Raw genomic sequence first — 21,709 nt, 5'->3', positions numbered from 1 at the left:
GCCATGCGGTCTCTGTTGGAACTACCGGAGACAGCCCGTCAGCATGTAAAGAGTTGAATGTGACTGTGTTCCAATAAAACTTTATTTACAAGCACAGCCAGCGGGGCCAGATTTGGCCACAGGCTGTGGTTTGCCAGCCCCTGCTCTCCATGAAAGGAAAGTCCCATTGCCGTCTTTGGACATCCAGGTCCACCTGGAGGATGACGTCCGGGACCGTGGGAGACAGTGGGAGTCAGAGCAGCCTGGAGGACGGGCCGGTGCCCTGGGTGGGCCTCAGCTCTGCTCTCGATGGGCTGGCCTTGAGCAGGTCACTGAGGCCGTCTTGGTCTCCTGTCTGAAACGGAGCAGGAGTCCTTGATCCTCTCCCAGGAGGGGTCACCCGTCCCTCACTGACCAGCTCCTCACCGAGTGTGTGGCCAAGCAGGGGATCCCGGGCTGGGGCAGTGTTGGTCAGACCTTCACGCTTCATTCTAGGGAGACAGTAGGAAGTGGGTAACGGAGGATCTGTGATGCCTGGATCAGGCAACTTCTCCGGCAAGAGCTAGAAGGCCCCAGGTCCCTGGTCTCCTGACAGGGGTGCCTCCTTCCTGCAGGCCCCCAGCCCAGCACTGCGGGTTCCTAGGAGACCAAGCAGACAGGGCCACCTTCAGACGTGTATACACCAGCAAAGACCTCTCTGGCTTATTCTTGCATCCGGGGCCTGGGAGAGCTGGGAGGAAGTCCCGCCACGTCCAGCTTCTTATAGATGATAGCTCCTCAGCTCTCCCTTCTCCCTGGCTTCTTGGTACTGGTGTTGGTGTGGCCCGGGGTCTGTCTTCCAGGCCATGACTTTTCTCTTGGTTGGACTGGCCACCCCAGAAAGTTTCTGGGAGGAGAGAGAGGATGCTCACAGGCAGGACTGTTTTCTGTTCACCTTCCCCACCAGCAGGCTCTTTCCTTCCCCTCCGGCCCTTCTCCCACTGCCCTTCCCTCTGCCAGCTTGGTGATCGGGTGGGTGGGGCTTCCAGAAAGGCTGGTGAGAATCCTGGCAAGACCAGCTCCTGCCCGTAGCCGACAGCCCCCCCACATTATCCCGAGCACCCCTTTCCACACATGGCTTCATTTGATCCTTCGAGGAGTGTTCTCTTTTTCTTTTGTCGTAAAATACACATAGCACGACACCTGCCACTTAGCCATTTTAGACTGTATACAGCTCAGTGACGTTTAGTACACTCGTAATGTTGCACAACCACTTTTGGCTAATTCCAGAACTTTTTCACCCCGAACGAAAACCCTGTACCCATGAAACACACGCCCCCTCCCCCCCACCTCACCCCAGGGCACTGGAAAATCTGAATTTGCTTTCTGTCCCTATGGATTTGCCTGTTCTGGACATTTCCAATGTGTCTGTTCTTATCTGTGTGGAAGCCACAGCTTCCGTGGTCGGGGCGGGGCGGGGGTGGGGGGAGAGCAGCAGTGAGGCAGGGTGGGGGGTAGAGAGCACATACAGCACGTGCACGCAACTGAATGGAGCTCAGATCATGTGGCTGTCAAAGCCCTGGGCAGGGGTGGCAAGAGACCACTGAGCAGCGGGTCTGCTGGGTGGTCAGGGCCCCGTGGCCGCTGATGGGGGGCAGGGGGGAGGGCCAGGCATCTTCGTCAGCTGGTCTGCCCCAGCCGGGCAACCAGAAGTGGTCTGGGGGCCTCGGACAGGATGAGTAGACTCCTTATCTGGAGGCCATTAGCGCTGACCTGTTTGTGAAGGAGAGGGAGGCCTGACGGGCTGGGGGGCCTCTGTTGAAGCCCCCTCCCTGCCGGCTGCATCCCCTGCACAGCCAGTCTCAGTGGGAGCCTGGTGGCCTGGAGCCAGGGTGGCAATGTGTGGACAGCCAGGCGGGGCCCGGGCTCCCCGGGGCTGGCACTACAATTGCCTACCTTCCGCCAGGATTGCGGCCTCACGGCAGATGTGCAGGTGCACAGGGCATCAGGGGGCCTCAGGTATATTGATCAGTCACTCAATGGAGCTGTATTCCAGGACCCTTCAGAATTGCCTGAGGTCTGGTGAAAACAGGGACATGAAAGTATGGGGACAGCCGAGCAGGTGACTTCCACTCACAGCGTGGGGCGCACCTCCAGCAGAAACGGGGCCGGGGCCGGGGCCAGGGCACCTTCTCCCCCTCCGTGTGCTAGTTGCCCCGGGGGCAGGTGCACGGCGTGCACGGACTGGCCAGATTGGTGGGTGTCAGCACGTGTGGCTCTCTGTCCCTGTTGTCATCTGTGTGCCAGTCATTCCTGAATCCAGGGCCCTGCTGGAACCGCTCACAGGATGTGGACAGGGCAGGCCCGATGGGCAAGTGGCCACGCAAAGGTGCCAGCAAATGGGGCAGATGGGGACAGTTCACTGCAGCGGAGGGCTGTCAGAGGGTTCAGTGAGAGCGCGGCTGGAAAATGGGGTGGGGCCTCCCTGGGGCTCCCGGGCTGCGGGAGGACTCAGATCCCTGTTGCTGTAGGGCCGCGGTGCTCGGCTCCTGGTGTCCCCACTGCTGCCGGGAATGTGGTCCTCCCCACGGCACAGTGCTTTGACTTCTTCCAGGCCAGCGGGAAAAAGTCTCTTGGACTTCTCTCTGCCCTCCAGGCCCTCTGTGAAAGGTTCCCCAGTACATCCCCACTTGACCAGGGTAATCTCCTTTCCAATGAACTGTAATTACATCTGGAAATGCCCTCACTTAGCCCCATCAGGAAGTGATGCCTTGGCGTTCAGAGGGCAGTCCACACCCAGCGGGAGGAATTCTGTGGGCCGGTACTGGGGAGCCCCTTGGAGGCCTGCCCACCCCGTGGTGGAAAGGAGTTCTAGGCGGCGGGAACAGGTGGGGCAGGTGGGGTCAGCTTTAACTCTGCAGGCTGGGGAAGGGCCTTGGTTAGACGTGGGATATGGAGTGGAGGTTTCTCCAGGAGGAGGAGGCTGGGGCAGGAGGCAGGTGGAGACGGAGGCCAGAGCTGGGGAGGAGCCAGAGGTCCACGCAGACTCAGAGTCCTGTGATGGGGCAAGTGACTGATGTGGGAATGAGGGGGTCCCCTCAGACACCTTTCATCTCGAATGCCTAGAGTTCTGTGTATCCTGCCTGGGCCCAGGGGAGCTGTGGGTGGGGCCTGTGTCGGGACCTTTGGAAGCAGAGACCTGAAGCCCCTCAGTGCAGGTTGGAGAGCTGGAGAACTGGCTGCTGACCAGGAGGGGGGCCGGGGAGTCTGGGTTAGGCTACTCTGAGGCACACGGGGCCTGGCTGTTGGATTTCGAGGACGCTGCATCTCAACAGGGTAGGTCCAGATATTGGGGTCAAGGCCCAGGTAGTGGGGGCCGAGGACCTCCAGCTGGCAAAAGCAAAAATAAGGCAAAAATAGGGCCCTGCCCCCAGCACCACCGCCCGCCCACCCCTCTGCCCCCTGAGGCCCACTAAGAGGCTGGTTGTCGCCTGGGCTCCTCCCCTGCCCCACCCCGCCAACTGCTCTGTTTCCTGATTTGTAAGATAAGACAGACCCTCTCTTGGCTGTGATGGGTTTTGGAGACACTCTGAAAAGGTGCTGTGTTCATCAAATGTGCGGGATCAGTACAGCATCATAGCCCTAAATCCTAGACACCCGATGACTTTTCAAGGGGTTACGTAGGAGAACATTTTTGTTTTGTTTCGCTTTAGCACTTGTAGGTTTATTTTATTTTATTTACTTTTTTTTTAAAGATTTTTTTTTAATGTTTATTTATTTTTGAGACAGAGAGAGACAGAGCATGAGCAGGGAAGGGGCAGAGAGAGAGGGAGACACAGAATCCAAAGCAGGCTCCAGGCTCTGAGCTGTCAGCACAGAGCCCGTTGCGGGGCTCGAACCCATGAACCCCGTGAGATCATGACCTGAGCCAAAGTCGGATGCTTAACCGACTGAGCCACCCAGGCGCCCCTTGTAGGTTTATTTTAATGTGGATTAGGAAAAAAATAAGTCCGCGCACCAGACGCCAACGTTCATGAATCGTTTTGCTCAGCGTGGCTGGACCCTGAGGAACGCGCTAATCTAAGCCTGAAAGGTAGACTGTGAAGTGAATCGCCGTTCAGGTTCGCCTGGAGAACACGTGAGGGCGTCCTTGAAGGGCTGAAGTTTGTCAGCGCTGGTCAGTTGCAGACAGACATGGCCACCAGCCGGTCTCTTGGCCGAGCCGGGTGCCTGGGGTGTGGTGGGGACACAACGGGCTGCAACACCCTCTCTCCGCCTCCACTCTGGGTTCCGGGATTTCAGGGGAGCAGAGCACAGACATCCTCAAGTCACACGGGTGACCGAAAGCTCAATCCAGGTTTTAAAAATAGAACCCGAGACAAATGAATGAGTCTCTCCACTCCCACCCCCGGTGCAGAATATTTCCAAAGGAAATTGCCTCCTGTTATTTCATTCTATTATGAAGCGTGGCTCATAGAGCCACTCATCCCTCCATTAATTTTCCATAGGGAATGGACTGTGCCTTCCCGGCTTAATGGAGGATCTAGAACACGACGGATCACCTGACTGGGGCCGGGCCCTGCCCTTCCAGGAAACCTGACGCCTGTGGTCCCAGAGAGCCCGTGGGCCGGGCAGTGCACAGGGCATCTGCATAGAACCCTCGGGAAGGGCCTTGCCCGCTTTCTCTGCTGACCCCAGAGAGAATGGGCTGCAGAGCTTTGCGGGGAGTGGGTGCTGAAGGAGCTTGGAAGGTGCTTTCCGCTGGCCCCTCCTCTTCCTCTCTTCCCACTGGAGAAGGCATGCAAAAGGAGCCACACGTGGACAGAGGCCTGGGTCCAGTCTTGGGCAGCTGCCCAGCCGCTTCAGGGCCTTCTGCCCATCACTGGCCCTAGATCTTCCCTTTGTTAGGAATCTCCATCTGCTTCCAAGCAGATGGCTTCTCCTGCAGGGTCATCCCCCTGGGAAGCTGCTTCAGGCCAGCACATCAGCGAGAAGTTTCCATTTTCATCACTGCCTTTGCGGCATGCGCTCAGAGCCAGGCGACTCACGGGCTTCTTGGAGGATGTGAGTGAATTCTGGTGGAGGAACCAGAGCCAGCCCGGCGCGGAGCCTGAAACCGAGGCCGGATTCTCTGCAACCCCGTATCGGTCCCCTCTGGGCGGTGGCTGGGCTCCCTCGGCCCCCTGGGCCCCCAGTACTTGCCCTCCTGCTGCAGTAAGCTGACGATGTCCCCTGCTCTGCTCCTCCCCGCCAGTGACTTCCCACTCACCAGACGACCCCAGGGCGCGTCTCTTCCGCAGGCTGCTTTCACACCGAGCTCCCGAGCTCCCTTGCTGGGCTCTGCCCCCAGCCTCTGCCTGGGCTGTTCCTCTTTCTGGAATTCTCTCTCTGCCCTTCTCCTGATGAATTTCTTCATCGGATCCCAGCTTGAGCCTTGCCGTGGCCTCTCCTAGGCCCGTCAGGTGTGCCCGCCCGTCCCGTGGCGTCTGGTGCTTCATCACACGGTGTCACCCTGCGTTCACACCTCTGTCCTTCCCACTGTCCGCAAGCCCCATAGGAGAGCCCGGCATGTCTCACACTCACCAGAGTGTGCACAGACATCGGTTGCAGCTCCACACAGGGCGATGAGGGGTTACCGTCACCATCTACAGAGGCAAAAGCCAAGGTTCGAGGCACCCAAGTCTGAAAATCGGTGCCGCTCTTTGCCAGGGGCTCTTTTATTGGGCTGCCATAAGGTGCCCCCCCCCCAGAGCACTCGAGGCAGATGGGTACGCTGGGCTGGCCAGGGGGTGCCCGCTCTGCCTCATTTCCCTCGGTTTGGGGGCCAGGGGGCACCCCAGGCAGGGAGGAGCAGGTGCTAAACCTGCCAAGGGCCAGGCGGGGGGGGGGGTTCACTCGAGCCCACAAGAGCACAGAGGGCTGAGCATCACCCCCACCCACCCACGTACATACTCCGTCTCTGCTGGGTGTGCAGGTGAGCCCCACTCGGGGTGGGGCGGTCAGCCTTACCAGAGCCCGCGCCCTCCTACGCACAGGAGAGGTGGGGAGGGTGCGGAGGCTGGGCGGGAAGCTGCCTGTTCCATGGCCTCAGCTGCTAGGTCTGCGGGGCTGAAGGTGTGCCTGCGTCACGGGGCTGCCCAGAGGGTGAGGGCTGCTGGCTTCCCAGAAAGTCAGGTGAGGGCAGAGAGGGGTGGGGCATGGGTGTGGTGACCACGGACAACAACAGGGTGTGCGTGACCCTGAGCCAATCCCAGCGGCTTAGCCTGGACCTTCGGGGTGACCCTGAGCCTGAGCAGCAGGAAGGCTGAGGGAGGGCGGTGGTGGGTGGAGAGCTGGGGGTGTGGGCAGCGTGACCGGTGTATAGGTGTGCTTTGACATATGTGTGCCGCTGTTTGACAGGTCACCATGCGGGCCTCTGTGTGCAGCGGGAGGGGAGGTAGTGGGTAGCGGGTGCTGCTTTTCCTTCAGTTGATGTGAACCATAACCCGTCCTGTCTGGTGCGTGCCAGGTGCCTGGGAGATACTTGAGCAAAGCAGAAGCAGCCTCTGTTCTCTAAGAGCTGAAAGTAGTTGGGGAAGAGAGTTCGAAGGGGGTGGTTTTTTAGCTCAAATAAGGATGGTTTTATAATAATTTGAATTTCCCAGTGGAATGAATGAGTGAGGATGGTGAATTTGTTCTGCTTGAAAGAGACTTGCAAACAGAGGTACCTTGTGACGGATGGATAGATACAGGATAGACTGATAGATGGATGCATGGGTAGATGGATGGGTGAGTGGATGGATGGGTTGATGGAGGGATAGATTGGTAGATTGAGGGATGGAAGGATGGGTGGAAGGATGAATGGATGGAGGATAGACTAATGGATGGGTAGGTGGATGGACAGATGGATGGATAGATAGAGGATAGTTGGATGGATGGATGAATGGATGGATGGACAGATGGATGGAATGATGGATGGACAGAGGATAGACTGATGGATGGGTGATGGGTGGATGATGGAAGGATGGGTGGATGGATGGATGGATGGATGGAGGATAGACTAATGGATGGGTAGGTGGATGGATGGAAGGGTGGATGGATAGAGGCTAGACAGGTGGATGGATGTGTGGGTGGGTAGGTAGATAGTGAGCTGCCCAGCTAAGAGGTACCTAGTAAAGAGTGAGTACAAGCAGTTGTCCTGCATGAGGCAGGAGAGCCCCACGTCTGTTCTGAGTGTTATGATCATGGGAGAGTGGGAAGTATATGTTAGTGGTCCACGCACGCACTTGCTCCCACACACATCCTTTCCTTTGAGTATGCCCCCCCCCAGTGCCAGCTCCCCACTAGTGAGGCAGACCCTGAACCTTGCTTCTATGCATTACCATGAGCCCAGTCACTTTGCCCTGCCTGCACCATACCTTCCCATCTTCAGTAGCCAGTTGGAGAACCTGAACTTCCAAACCCACGAGCCCAGTCCCTTCCCCCCCTGTTTTCATCACTTGCCATTTAACAAGGCCTCCAATGGCTTGGCCCCAAAAGGAGCTTGGTGGGGGCATTTCAGAGGTGAAAGGAAGACATTAAGGGGCCTCTGAGGTGCCACCTGGGACGCAGCCAGCCCTGCCCAGGGACTATGGAGGCCGCAGAGGGGGCAGAGTGTGCCCCAGGCTTCTGGGCACTGTGTCCACTCTAGGGGAGTGCGATGCCACCACCACACGCACGCTCTGCCAAGTGCAAGGGCACGTGGGCACAGCCAGGGGCATGCATCTTTCCTGTTTTGAGCCACATTTGCCTCTGAAGTACTGGTTCTAACTGGACAGGCATCAGAGTTTGCAAACTGGTGGTCTCTAGGCTGAATCGAGCCCGCTGTCACACGGGAGTCTAAAGCAGTTGTCATTGTTGCCTATTGCTAATAATCAGAGTATTTTACATACAAGTCATGATTTCTGGCTTCTTAAAAAATAAAAAAATTTAGGAGAGCCCAGGCTCCTCATTCTGGTCACTGGTGGCAGGAGGGGGATGGGGGCTGCAGGGGCAGGACGGTGCTCTCCAGGAGCACCACAAGCCACCTGCAGCCTACCTCACTCATTTGGGTCACCGGCCTGGCCCCAGCAGGCTCTGAGACCCCTGGACTGGCTATTCTGGGGGTCACCTGGGAGACAGAGGGGGGGAAGACAGAGCCCCTCTCCCCGGCAGTGATCTCCTGACTCTCCCCCCAGCTTCACGCAGGCCATGCTGAGCCAGCCCAAGATGGAAAGCCTGGATAACCCCACGGCCTACCGCGTGGGCCTTGCGCTCCTGGGAATAGGCAGCACGTTTGTGCTTTCCAGCTTCTTTGCACTGGGCTTCACCGGGACCTTCCTAGGTAAGACCCCGAGGACTGGGGGGCACGAGCAGACGTACCCTGGGCTCAGTGGGGAGCAGGGGCTGGGTGGCCGACCTCCCTGCCCTCTGTGACATCTTCGTGGGGTGCACGGGAGGACCTCGCCACCTTCTTGCTCTGCCACGAACTCTGGGGCTCAGGGCGCCTTCCCTCCACCAGGCCTCTGCCTGGTCAGCTTGGGAAGCTGGGCTCTCCTATCTCATCCAGCTGGTCGGCCGCCAGGCCAGGTGGGATTTCCGCTGGCTGCATTTGGGCCCCAAGCCAGGGCTGGTGCGGGTCTGGATCGGGTGTGGCATAAGGGGGTGCCGTTCCTGCTCTGCATTTCCCACTGCCTACGGCTCAGGTGCTTTTGGGCTGGGAGCCCAGTGCTGGCCTAGCTAGAGGTCCTCATGACCTCAGCAGCTTCTAGCGACTTGGAAGCCCAAGGAAGAGAGCAGCCGGGGAGGCTGGAAGAGCAAGGGCAGTCTTGGGGCCAGGAACGGAAAGGAGGAGGCGGCCCACAGAGGGGGCCCAGCAGGCAGCCGGCATGTGGGAGGTGCCCACCCCTCTGATGGGCTGATCTGGGGGGTCCCGGGTCCTCGCCAATCTCAGCCCCCAGCCCACTTCATAGACCTGGCCTCAATTTCCTCCAGTGCCCAGGGATGTCCCCGGCACCCTCCTGGTTTGCCTGGGTCTCTCTATCCACAGTCGCCTGGGGCCCCGGGGTACTGCGGGCTGCAGCGGGGGGGGAGCCTGCAGCTCTGAAGGAGCTTGTGTTCACAGGCGGACGAGACCTCCGGGAGCGGCGTGTGCAGGAGGCCTGTGCCGAGGCCCGGCCTGGGCCTGTTGGGCACCTGTGGCAGTGGGGCCCGCAGGTGGTTTAGCGCCTCGTGCTCGGGCCAGAGCTTTAGGGTGCCCGGTGCTAGGGGAGGGGCACGCAGGCAGGAACCTGGGAGGAGAAGGTGGGAGCTCCTGGGTCTGCCAGGTGGGGGTGGGGCACTGGGCCAGTGGGAAGGAGGCCTGGGAGCAAATAGCAAGTTCCGGGACAGGGTGGCAGGCAGGTTGGCCGGGGTGTATGTGTGGGGCGGGGGTGGGGGGGGTGGTGGCGGCGGGGGTGGGGGGAGAGGCAGTCAGGCGAGGGCTGGAGGTCGGGTGGGGGCCACATCACATGTGTCCCCTAAGGCCATGCAGGGGCCTGAGGCTTCACTCCTGGGCACGTGGAGGCCATAGGAGGGCTTGGAAAGATCTCATCCCAGCAATGAGGAGGTTGGACTGGCTGGATGGTGAGGTGGGGACAGGGAGGAGGTGGGGATCACGGTGTAGGCCTCACAGAGCCGGGGCCAAGGGCCACAGAGGGAGGGGGGCCGCCGTCCTGTCCAGCCCAGGTCCTGGAAGACCAGGAGTGAACAGCCCCGTGGCATGCGGGCCTGGCACAGGTGTGGGCACAGAGCTGGGAAGGAGCCGGTGGAGCCCCGGATGGCGTGCGGGGCAGGACCCGGTCAAGGCCGTGTGAGGCGAATCGCCCGGAGGAGCCAGGCAGGGTGGGCGGGCAGTGGGAAGGAGCCTGACAATAGCAGTCACCGGCGGCACACCGCCACCCAGAAGAGACGGCCGGAAAGTGCCGCTGGGCTCTGGATGTAGGGCACAGCGGCCACTTCCCTCCTGTGAGTCAGCCCCAAAGCGGGTTTCTGTGCCATCCGCCTCCAGGCCCGCAGCCCCATTTCCTGCCTCCTGGGAAGAAAGCCTTCCGCAGCCCCCGGGCAGCTCCTGTGCCCCCGCACCCTTTGTCCCCAGACAGCGGACTCCTCTGCCTGCCCCTGCCCTGCTTCTGCCTCGGATGAACAGCACCGTGCCCGTGGCGGTGTGGGCTGCCTACCGGCCAGTGCCAGAGACCGTGTCCCTGGGCCTCTTGGAGCGGCCTCAACGTGAGGCCTCGTCACCGTGTCTCGGAGGGGTGGAGGATAGGCCTGTCCGGGGTCGGCCATCTGATGGTCGCGCTCTCCACCGCGACCGGCTGCTCTGGGCTGGCTGCAGGCCGTGGTGGGCAGCTGGGGTGGAGAGGCAGAGCAGGCCCCCCGGATCCCTGGGGTGGGAGGAGCTCACCCAGGCCCCTACTGGGTGAGAAGGGAGGATCTGGGGGCAGAAACACCGGGTAGCAGGCAGGGAAGGGCCTCTTGCAGGAGGTGACATCAGCTGAGGGAGAAGTGCCGAAGGAGGAAAGATGCTCACTAGACAGAGCGGGGAAAGGCATCCCAAGCAGAGGGAACAGCATGCGCAAAGGCACAGGGGAAAGGAGCAGATGGGGGTGTGGGAAGGCTCAGTGCCTTAGCCCTTTCAGGACCCTGTGCCCTGTGAGGTGTCTGCATGCTGGTGACCCGAGTGGACCCACTGCTTGGGGTGTCCCTTGACCCAGTACGCTGTACAACCTGCTCCTTGGCTGGGCTGGGGCCTCCTGGAGGGCAGACCCGTGGTGCCCACCCTGGGGGCCTCCCTCAGTAACTGCGCAGCCAGGCTGTGACCCTCCGGTCCTGCCCCAACTTGTCCACAGGCGATTACTTCGGGATCCTCATGGAGGGAAGAGTGACCACATTCCCATTCAACATCCTGGACAACCCCATGTACTGGGGCAGCACGGCCAATTACCTGGGCTGGGCCATTATGTGAGTATCGGGCCTTCCTGCCCGCCCTCCCTGCCTCCTGAGGAAGACGGGCCAGCCTTCTGTCATCTGTGGAGCCGAGGTGTTCCTTGGGACTTTCTTCTCCATGGAAACAAACAACATCCTAGAACACGGGTTAGCGAACTTTCTCTTGAAGGGCCGGAGAGGCGGGGCTCCCAGGCCATAGGCAGAGCTCGGATGCTCAAAAGCAGCCGCGAGCCAGTAGGTAAATGAATGGCTGTGGTCGGGGACCAACACCGCTTCATTCCTGGACACTGTAATTTGAATTTCATAGAATTGTCATGTGTCGTGAGATAGTCTACTCTCTCTTTTTTTTAACCACTTAAAAATGTACAAATCATTCCTGGCCCACACACCACAGACTGCCAACCCTGTCCTGGAACATTAGGGCTGGCAGGTCCTGAGTGACCTCCAGGGCTCATGCTTCACCTTCACGCTGTCCAGAGGCCCCAGGCGGGGAGGCACAGGGGGCGCTGTGCGCTCTGGGCCTCAAACCACGCCCCCTCCGGAGCACTTCCTGTTTGTCCGTTTTCTGCGTTAGGGCTTCTTCCGTGGGCAGTTTTTCAGTAAAAAGCGTTCTGCTTTTATTGGACGCTCGAAACCACGTGCCTAGAATGTTGCAGGTGCTCCCAGAGACCAGAAAGGTTCCAGGACATCAAGGAACGAGTCTCAAATGGTGGCGTGTCGGGAGCGGGATGTTTCCTCGCGACCCCTGCCTTCAGGTGCAGCCCAGATCGGAGCGCTGGGCCCTGAGCGCAAGGAGCTAGAGGGGGACCTGTGGGTCTCGCAGGGACTTGTCCCCCTGCCCCAGCCCAGCCCCTCTCACCTGACTCAGGCAGTGGGAAGGTTCCATGCCCCTAGATTCACTCAGGCCACAGAACACCTCCCTAGGCCCCACCCTGCAGCCTCTTGATTCCCGCCGGGGCCGGCGCACCCAACATTCCCTCCCTTTTCTGTTCCTTTCGTCTGAGAGCTCCTTAGAGATGCACCATTGCCTGGGGCTGCCAGACGCTGACCCGGCAGGGCTGCTCCAGGCCTCCTGCAGCCCATCTGTCTCCCACCAGGGGCCCCACGGCTGGGGGAGCACTGGTGGGCCCGGGGCAGCAGGACTCCTGGGGGCACTGGGCACCGGGGCCTCCTGCTGTCTCTGGGCCCCCACCTTCCCAACCCCCTAGCCCGAGTGGGACACCCCACTCCCCAAGGTGCACAGCCGGTTCCCTAGGGCCAGCCCTGCCATCACCTCAGGCTCGGGGCCAGGCATGTGGGTCAGTCTGGACCTCAGCCTCCCAGTCTGCAGAAGGAGAGGATCCTTTCTACACAGGGCTGTTAGGGTGTCAAGGTCAAGAGTGTGAGAACACGTGGAAAGTGGGGAAGTTTCGTGTGGGTGTAATGGAGAAGGGGTACCCGCTTGGCTCACGCTCCAGGGCCCAGTGTGGGGGCTGTCCTGGGGGGTGCAGGCCCCTGCCCCCTGGCCCCATCCTCCTGGGCCTCCTCCCCAGCTCCTCGGGTGCCTGACTTATGGGTGGGGAGGCTCTGCTCACTCCAGAAAAACAAACCAGGGCCCGTGAGTAAAGCTCCCGGAGGGCAGAGTTCATTTTAGCCCCAGAAGGGTCTCTGGGGTTGGCATCTCCACCCGGCAGTGGTGAGGGGCGGCAGACCCCTTGGCCCTGCAGGACGATTGGAATCGAGTCCACAGAATGGAGGGTGGGGTCTTCGCTGTCCCTGCTGGAGCACCCAGACAAAGAGACAGGGTGAGGCCCTGGGTGGAGGAGAGTGGGCAGGGCAGAGGGTCTCTGCACGGTGCACACAAGTCCTGGGGCCCCCAGCCTGGGACTTCCGTGAAGGAGGTAGAGCGGGGGTCACAGAGCCCACCTGGGGCCGTGTTCCCTGCTGGCTCCCCGGCTCTGTGTGGCCCCATGAACTAGTTTCCCTCTCTCCTCCCGGCCATCTGGATGCTGTAGCCCGGCCCCTGTGGAGCCTCTGGGATCAGAGGTAACTGGAAAAAGCGGGACCAGCTGGACAGCAGATGCACCCAGGCTCCTCCGTGTGGCGGTCACCAGCAGGGAGCCTGTGAAGGGCCCCCTGGACCCTCCACATGCAGCTGGGGGTTGGGGGGCCCTGGACCCGTTTCTAGAAAACACCCTGAGAACACTGTCACTGGAGGGCAGTCATAGCATTTGTCCCCCCCCCCCGCCGGAACATCGTCCTCTGCAGAAAAGGACATGCTTGGCCACTCGGGCAAGTCTGAGAGGCCGGATGTTCTTTTCATCCCTGCTGCGTCCTGAGCCGGGGGCCGGGGACATGAAAAAAGGGAGCGTGGGCCCCCCTTGGAGGACCAAGCCCTACCAGACAGGCGGTCAGCCGGCGGTCATCGGGTCAGGACCAGGACGGCGGGGGCCCTGGTCCGAGAGAGAAGGCCGGGCGCGGGAGCTGATAATGTATTCTCCGCAGGCACGCCAGCCCCACCGGCCTGCTGCTGACTGTGGTTGTGGCCCTCATCTACATGGTCGCCATCCAGTACGAGGAGTGAGTAGGCCCGCCGTCACACATGAGGAGTGTGACCGGCCGAGCGGCCGACAGGAAGCTCAGAGCGGACCCAGTGGGGCCCGGGGGGCCGGGCGGGCGGTGACGCGGCAGCCCGGGCCTCCTGTCCACGCTGCCGTGGGGGGCACGGCCTGGGGCGGTGGCATCACCCCCAAGACCTGCTGATGGAGCCCCTCCCCCTCCCCACAGGCCCTTCACCGCTCAGATCTACCAGCAGAAAGCCTCCTCGTCCCGCAAGAGGAGCTGACCGGGCCTGCGGCCACTTCACTGAGGGTCTGCCGCGCCGGCCTGCCCCGAGTGCCAAGCCCTGCGGTGGGGAGCAGAGCGACTGGCCGCGGTTCCGTGTTTGCGCCTGATGAGGGCCGCTCAGTGCCTTGGAAACCTCTGCCTTGGGGGCCCTGGACATGCTGCCGTTTGGCCACTGAGCCCCCAGCCCCGCTGCCCCCAGAACATCCTAACTCAACAATAAAGGCACCCTGACGCCAGCATCCCCTTGGGCTCTCTGTCCGGCCAGGTGGGGATGGGGAAGGAGTTTGGGGCTCCTGGGAAGGGAGCATTCCCCTGAGGGCTCCAGGCCAGGCTGGTGTGGCCCTCCTTCTGCCTGAAGCCTCTCAACCCTGAGGCCAGCATCACCATCCGCACTCGGCAGGGCAAGGACTTGCCCAGATGTTTGAGCTTCCTGTGCCTCCCGTCTCACCCCCTGCCCCAGCACCCCGTCTTCCGTCCCTTTCCTTTGGGGAGCCAGCCCAGCCTCCAGGTGGAGGTGTCCTCATACCACCCAGCAGCCCCACACGCCAAGGAGCTCCCAGCCTCTGTGAGCTGCCGTCAGAGAGTGAAACACATTATGCTGAAAACGTAAAAGGTGACGTGATGGTACATGGTGGGGGTGGGAGCCTGTCGTCAGCCAAGGAGATCGGGGTGGGGGGCCCTCTGAGGAGGGGACATTTGAGCTGAGACCCAAAGGAGCAGAGGGAGCAAATGGGAGGATTCCGGGCAACGAGAAGGGTGAATGCAAAGGCCCTGTGGTCAGAACAAGCAGCAGGCTGTGAAGGACCCAGCTAGTGAGGAGCATCAGCCGGGAGGTGCTGGGCCCCGTGGGGTCGGGCCAATGAGCGGGCCCAGTTGGCACCCCCTGGGGCATTTGCAGAGAGCTGGGCTGTGACCCCCATGCTCTCTGAACCCCAAGCCGCCAGGTCCAGCCCAGATGAGCTGGCCTTGGAGACATCATCCTTGTGCGGTGATCTGAGGGCTAACAGAAAAGCCCAAATGTGGTGACAGTGCAACCCCCTTTGGCCTATGAGGGGCCTGGCACTGGATGGAAATATCATGCCCCTGAAGGCTGACGTGGAACGGGCTGTGGGAAGGGACCAGTGAGGCTAACGTGCTCCCCCAGAGCTGCTAGCAACGCTTGAGCCTGCAGGGGGAGGGGAAGGGCCGGGCCGGCTGGACCTTGGACATTCGGCATGCACCTGCTCTGGGGCCCCGCCCCTCACTGGCTGTATCTCGAGACTCCCACACGGGCTGGGGTCACCCCCGTCTGGCAGCATAGGCTCGGTGACCTGTCCCGGGGGCGCAGGTCTGTCCCACCCCAAGCTCACGCTCCCTCTCTCCCGCTGAGGTGGGAGGCGTCGAGGAGAGGTGGGGGATCCCGATGCCGTGGGGTCGGGGTCCCCGGATGGAACCGGAGGTCCTGGGCCCAGCACCCAAGTCTCCCTTCACCCCCCCCCCGCCGTGAACTGAGGGTGAACTCAGCATCTCTGGTTAATGCTGACATTTCTCTCCTCATCCCTCGTGAGCCTCAAATCACCAGAGGAGCAGGCCATGTGATCACGTGGGGCCTGTTGGTCAAGCCTGGCTGTGGAGTCTAGTGGACAGGGCTGGCCGGCCCCTCCTCCTGGCCCCAGGCTTACGTGCAGGCCGCCAGCCCTCCGAGGACACAGGATCGGCCTTTCCCTCATTCGTGCTGGGAAACTGCCGTGAGCCCAGACTCCACCTGCCCACGGGCTCTTAAAGCCCCAGCCCCCCCCTCTGTAAAGGGGCCACCATAGCCGTGCCTGCGTCGTGAATGCACCTACCGCCCAAGCAGTACAGGCTGGGCCTCCCCTGTCACCCAGGGAGCTCCTTGAGCCCTTTTCTTTGGTTTCTGGAATCCAGAGTCTGTCTCAGGCCTTGAGGGCCCACAGGAGGCATCTAGTCTGATCTTACCCAATGCTTCAATCCCTGCTTCTGCTGGCATACCCCTGAGAGCAGGGAGCTTACTCCTCCACAGGTCCCTCTGCACACGTAGCCTTTAAGGATATGCTGCCCCCGCCCCCACCCCCACCCCAATGTCAGGGCAGAACAGAGAAGCCCCAGGCGTCCTGACCCCTGGGTCCACACGGCTGTGGGAGGAGGGGCCCAGGGTGGGGCCAGAGCCATGCGCTGAGCTGGCTCCCCTGAAAGGGTCTGCTGTGAAGGGAGTAGAGCTCAGGCTGCCAGACAGCTGTGCTCTGGGCTTGATGAAGGCAGCCTGTCCGAGGGGAACACCAGCTCTTTTGGGCCATTCTCCCGTTCAGGTGGCGGCTGTGGACCAGGGTGACAGAGGACACCTTGGTGCAAGGGGCTGGCGGGGATGGGCTCCGGCTGGCACGACAGCGTTCTCTCGGGAAACAGCCACTCACCTCCACCCCCCCGACGGGGGCCTGCCCGGCGCTCTCCTCGAATAGCTTTTCAAGGACGCCTACACTGCTCTTTGCCATCAGGTCCTGCCGAGTTGCAGATTTCTCGCCTTGGGGGCCAGCTGTCCACTGTCCATCGTGCCCTCACCGTTTGGTCAAATATTTTTAAAAGTTCCCATTTCACTTTGAGCAGGAAAATTGCTGCCCTGCCAGTAAATGATATTTACAAGCAGGCTCAGCCTCACAGATGCTGTTTGTTGCTTTATGACCAAACACACAGAAAAGGAAATCATTTGTAACCATTGTTAACCTGGGCAACATAAAAACAAGGCTTGGGCTGCTGGGACGTGGGCGGTGGGAAGCTGGGAAGCTGGGGTGGGGGGAGCAGGGGAGGTGTGCACATGTCCCCCCTTCCCCCAGCGCGTTGCCCAGAATGTCCACGGGCGGACCAGACAGGCTGATGGCGACGTGTGTCTTGCCTGACCACAGGGCTCACCTATTGAAAATATGTCCCCACCCCAGGACCACTCGGGTTCAGTCAGCCTGTGGCAGGGCCTTGCCGTAAAGTCACCAAGGCCACCCCGAAGAACAGAAAAGCGTAATTCAATTAACAAAGAGCTTGGCGGTGCGCGGGGGGCGTCATCCCTGTGTGCAGAGGTGGGTGCCTGCCTCGGAGTTGGCCTCATTCCTGTGAGGTGTGGGCATTAAGGGGGGGGGGGGGGTCCAGCTTCCAGTTCCTTTCGCTCAGCTCCTTTCTGAAGTTCCAATGCTTCAAAAACATCAGCATGTGTTACTTTTGTAACAAAGAGGTAGGCCTTTGCAAAAAAAAAAAAGCCAGAAAAGAGGCAGCCCAAACTAGCAAGCCTCACCCCTGCTTGCTCCCTGGGGGAGTGAGGCCCCACGGGCCACACACAGTGGTGGGCAGGTGCATAGGCTTTGGGGGGCATCCATTTGGGGAATGAATGACCGATGTGCTCAGGGGTTAACTCGGCACACGTAGGACAAGTCATAACCTGGCATCTGTGAGGTGGGGTGACGTGCCCAGAAAGTACCGGGGATTGTGGCTGAGAGCCCAGGCTGGGCCCAGTACCTGCCACTGGCGCTTACCAGCTGGAGGGGGCTGGGTGCACGATGTCAGCACCAACCTTGGCATCTGCCCTGGGATGGGGGAGGGAGGCTCTATCCAGGCTGGGTTCCACCCACTGGATCTCTTTAGGGAGAGCTGGGTTCAAATCCTTGACCTTGCTGCCCTTGAGCCTCTGCTCATCATGGTGGCCTTCCCAGGAGTAGAGGCCACCTCGACTCTGGCCCCCTGGCACGGGCCGTCAGGAAGGAGCCAGAAGCCATTGGATTTCAGAGCCCAGCTGCCCATACCGCGCCTTTGCGGGAGGCAGCGGGAGGGCCCCTCATCTGGGGGTGACGTGAGCCCCTCCCGTGACCACCCCTCCTGGCATCCTTGTCTGGTCCCTTTCTGTGGGGAAAAGCCCTGCCCCACTGTCCGCAGCGGCCCTGCGTGCAGGGCACCGGCTCAGTTCTTTCTCACCTCAGATGGGGAGGGCAGGGTCAAGAGGGGTGGGGGGACCCAGTCCAGCTGGCCTGTCACATAACTCCTGCATAAAGGACACCCAAGGGGTGAGCCCTTGGGTGCTCCTCTTGTGATACGTGCTTTCGAACCCCCTCATCAACAGGAGACACAAGGCCTGGGGACAAGTGTGGAGGGGGTGGGGCTATGGGGGGTGTACTCTGAGAAATGGGCCACGGATGTCCCACGGTGGGGGACAGAGCCACAGGAGGCGTGCCGTCGGTGGTTAAGAGCCAGGGCCGCCACTTCCCTGGGTTCAAGCCCCAGCCCCGCAGTCTCCGTTTCTCCGTCTGTAAAATACAGACAGTAATAGCTCCTGCTCCTTAAGGCTGCCAGAAGCAACCATGTAAAAGCGCATGGCACAAAGTAACCCCCTTCTGGCATCGCCCAGGGGAGGGTGTGAGGTTCAGTTGGAACTCTTGCCGCAGAGAGGCCGGGTAAGGTGAACCCACTCCTGGTTACTGATCAATCTGCCGCCTGCTGGGTTTGCCCCTGCGCCCCGCTCCTCCCAGCCCTGCAATCTCATGGGTCATTTACTGTTGTTATTACTACCAAGTTCCTGCCCCCTAAACCGCATGTACTTTCTCATCCACAATGGGAACCAGAACCGCCATCTTCCAGAAGAGGAACCCGGGACGCAGAGAAGGCGAGAGGCTGCTCTGTGCCCAGGGCCTCCTCATGCACTCGCTCGCTCGCTCACTCCGTGTCTGGGAGGCCCAGCTCCCCAGCTCTAAAATGGGAATGTTCGCCCAAGAGACTCTCAAGACACAAAATGCTACGCGGGAGGGAGGAAGGGACGTTGGCCGAGGCCTGACCAACGAAGGGCAAGTCTCTGGTCCTGTAGGTCCGCCCAGGAAAAGGATGCGGATGCGGACAGCCGCCGCCCGAAAATCCCTGCCCGGCTTCAGAGCATCCCCGGCTGGGCGAAAGGAGACGCTGAGGCCCGCAGTAGAGCGCGGGGCGGTGAACGGCTCATGTCGGATCCCGGCCTGGAACCTCGCGCCCCGCGTCTCCGCAGACCCCCACCCTGCCGCTCGTTCCCCGTTCCCCGCTCCAGCCCGGAGAGCGGCGCCTGCGGCCTGCCTGCTGCGCCCGCGGGGCCTCTGCTGCCCTCTGGCGGCCAGAGCGCGCAGCGCCGACCTCGGCGCCAACGCTGCCTCCGGGGAACAGGAGCGCGCTTGCAGACGGGAAGGGGGCTTCGGCGGGGGCTGGTTCTCCGTACGGTGGAGAGAAGGTGGGTACGCAAGGGCCTGCGCAAGGGGCCTAGCCCTGCTTAGCGCCTGCGATCACGCCGCTGCTATTACTGGACTGCTGTTGTTACTCTCCGGGTAAACTGAGGCCCAAAGAGAGTGAGTGTGAGCGTGCGGGTCTGTGTGGGTGCGCGTTTCGGGTGGGGTCCTTGCCCCAAGCCACGAAGGGTCAGAGGCACAGCCGGGACTACAGACCCGACGCCCTTGCGGCTGCTGGGCCCCGCGCGGTGGAAAAAGGGGTCCGCGCGCCCTTAGCCCCAGCGGGACCTGGGACTCGGTTTCTCCCCGCGCGCAGCGGGCGGCAGCCGGCAGAGAGGCCCGCGGAGGTCGCGGGAGGGGCGGCGGGGGCTCGCGGGGCGTGACGCACAGAGGCTGGGAGGGCGCGGGGCGGGGCGGCCACGCAGGCTGCATATAAGCGCGGCCTCCAGGCGCGGAGAACCAGAGCGAGCGACTTTGTGCCAGGGCCGGAGCCGAGCTCGAGCCGGAGCCCAGCCCCAGGCGACACCCCAGCCCGAGCGGAGCACAGCCTCCCAGCCGCGCCGCGCCGCGCCGCCAGCCACCCTCCGTACTTCTCTCGGCCCCGCGTTCGCCCCCGCGGCCCCTCCGCCCAATGAAACTGGCCGCGATGATCAAAAAGATGTGCCCGAGCGACTCGGAGCTGAGTATCCCGGCCAAGAACTGCTACCGCATGGTCATCCTCGGCTCGTCCAAGGTGGGCAAGACGGCCATCGTGTCGCGCTTCCTCACGGGCCGCTTCGAGGACGCCTACACGCCCACCATCGAGGACTTCCATCGCAAGTTCTACTCCATCCGCGGCGAGGTCTACCAGCTCGACATCCTCGACACGTCCGGCAACCACCCGTTCCCCGCCATGCGGCGCCTCTCCATCCTCACTGGTGAGCGTGGGGCCGGTTCGGGCGGCGGTGGCGGGGAGGGAGCTGCGCCACCGGGAGGGCGGCGACCCCTGGTCCGAGGGCGCCCGGCGAGGGCCCGTCCCGACGCCGCGCGCCACGTGGAGAGGTCCGGGCGTCCCGCGCCGGGGCGGCCCCCCTGTCGGCCCAACTTCAGCTGTCCCCTCGGCCGCCGCCCTCACCGGCTCCTTTTCCGCCCTCCGTGTTCCCCGCAGGAGACGTGTTCATCTTGGTGTTCAGCCTGGACAACCGCGACTCTTTCGAGGAGGTGCAGAGGCTCAAGCAGCAGATCCTCGACACCAAGTCCTGTCTCAAGAACAAAACCAAGGAGAACGTGGACGTGCCGCTGGTCATCTGCGGCAACAAGGGTGATCGGGACTTCTACCGCGAGGTGGAGCAGCGCGAGATCGAGCAGCTGGTGGGCGACGACCCCCAGCGCTGCGCCTACTTCGAGATCTCGGCCAAGAAGAACAGCAGCCTGGACCAGATGTTCCGGGCGCTCTTCGCCATGGCCAAGCTGCCCAGCGAGATGAGCCCGGACCTGCACCGCAAGGTGTCGGTGCAGTACTGCGACGTGCTGCACAAGAAGGCGCTGCGGAACAAGAAGCTGTTGCGAGCCGGCAGCGGCGGCGGGGACCCGGGCGACGCCTTCGGCATCGTGGCGCCCTTCGCCCGCCGGCCCAGCGTGCACAGCGACCTCATGTACATCCGTGAGAAGGCCAGCGGCGGCAGCCAGGCCAAGGACAAGGAGCGCTGCGTCATCAGCTAGGAGCCCCCTGCCCCCAGCCCCCCACCCGCGTCGGTGACCGAACTTGAGGAGGACCTTTTTGTTTCAAAGTCACGTCCGGGCCAGCTCGTGCGCCCCGGGGCCGCGTGCGCGCGGACTAGCGTCTTCCCTCCCCGCGGCCCTGGGCCCGCGCACACTGGGGAGGCACTAACGAAGAAGGGACAGTCATCTGCTTTGGAAGGAAAGAGAACTGGACGAGACTGGGACTCCCCCCCCCCCCCTCCCCTTCCCCGCAGGCGCCTGCCACTCCCGCGACAGGGGGTGGGTCACAGGCCGGCGGAGGGTGAATTTGTCTTGTTTCTGACAAAGACAAGAACGGGGGTGGGGGGAGTGAGTTAACCCCTGTTGGGCTTTGAGAAACCTGTCCTGCCCCCTGGAGGGTCAAGACGGGACACCTGGGGCATTATCTTGTCTGTGATCCTGGGTTGCCATGACAGCTACGAAAGCCTCTGCCCTCCCAAAACTTAAGGAGGTGCGGGTCAGATCATAGCCAAGTGACTTGTTTACATGAGTGTGTGAAATTGCACAAAGGAAAACAAAACACACACCTTGCACTTTAAAAGTTCTGATGTCATCGTAGACATGAACAAAATCTTACCCAGCTGTTTGTACCGTGTGTGTGTATGACCGTCCTTAAAGTTATTGTTACTGTTTTTATAAAATAAAATAATTTAAAACAGTCATGCTTTCTTTGCTTTTGGAAATGGCTCAGGTACAGAAGGGTGAGAAGGGAGGGGTGGGGTTTTTACTTCTGTGGCATTAGCCTCCCCTTCCCCAGACTGGAGATGACCCTGGCCTTTTGAAAATATCGCCCCCCCCCCCACCTCCATGGGAGAAATGGCTCCAAAAAAGCTCCAGATGATTGGGCCAAAGCCCATCTATGTGGGAATGGTTCCTTAGAAAGCCAGGACGATGAAGGGTTCCGGTCCTTGCTAGAGTTGCAGCCACAAAGGGCCTCTGGGATGTGTCCCAGCTGTTTTGTCCTAGACTCCCTACAGGCCCAG

At 61.4% G+C, this 21,709-nt stretch overlaps 2 protein-coding genes across 6 annotated transcripts in view; both read left to right on the top strand.

Annotated features, from left to right (window-relative positions):
• Window positions 1–14,006, top strand: part of PEMT (phosphatidylethanolamine N-methyltransferase) — an 86,599-nt gene extending 72,593 nt beyond the window's left edge. For all 4 annotated transcript variants that reach the window (XM_047089870.1, XM_047089872.1, XM_047089874.1 and 1 more), the window contains exons 4-7: window positions 8,154–8,299; window positions 10,845–10,956; window positions 13,426–13,500; window positions 13,708–14,006. In XM_047089870.1, coding sequence (XP_046945826.1) covers window positions 8,154–8,299; window positions 10,845–10,956; window positions 13,426–13,500; window positions 13,708–13,765 — 391 coding nt within the window. In that variant the 3' untranslated portion in view covers window positions 13,766–14,006. The remainder of the gene's footprint in view (window positions 1–8,153; window positions 8,300–10,844; window positions 10,957–13,425; window positions 13,501–13,707) is intronic.
• Window positions 14,007–19,492: 5,486 nt separating this feature from the next.
• Window positions 19,493–20,906, top strand: RASD1 (ras related dexamethasone induced 1). Of its 2 annotated transcripts, none has more exons than XM_047090037.1 (2): window positions 19,493–19,903; window positions 20,134–20,906. In XM_047090037.1, the coding sequence occupies exons 1-2, from the start codon at window positions 19,618–19,620 to the stop codon at window positions 20,685–20,687; spliced, it is 840 nt and encodes a 279-aa protein (XP_046945993.1). In that variant the 5' UTR covers window positions 19,493–19,617; the 3' UTR covers window positions 20,688–20,906. The 2 variants fall into 2 exon arrangements, with proteins under 2 accessions (XP_046945993.1, XP_046945994.1); XM_047090038.1 differs by having other exon boundaries at window positions 20,208–20,363.
• The last annotated feature ends 803 nt before the right edge of the window (window positions 20,907–21,709 follow it).

The sequence above is a fragment of the Lynx rufus genome, unplaced genomic scaffold, assembly GCF_022079265.1.
Source record: "Lynx rufus isolate CCGP_SWC_20201006 ecotype Redwood Valley unplaced genomic scaffold, mLynRuf1.p SCAF_28, whole genome shotgun sequence".
Classification (NCBI taxonomy): Eukaryota; Metazoa; Chordata; class Mammalia; order Carnivora; family Felidae; genus Lynx; species Lynx rufus.
This window is presented reverse-complemented; position numbering and strand designations above follow the sequence as displayed.

Excerpts from the sequence above, each read along its gene's own strand:
- RASD1 (XM_047090037.1), top strand. The coding sequence starts at position 19,618 with ATGAAACTGGCCGCGATGATCAAAAAGATGTGCCCGAGCGACTCGGAG. Across the intron at positions 19,904-20,133 it reads GCGCCTCTCCATCCTCACTG|GAGACGTGTTCATCTTGGTG; the intron begins GTGAGCGTGGGG and ends TGTTCCCCGCAG.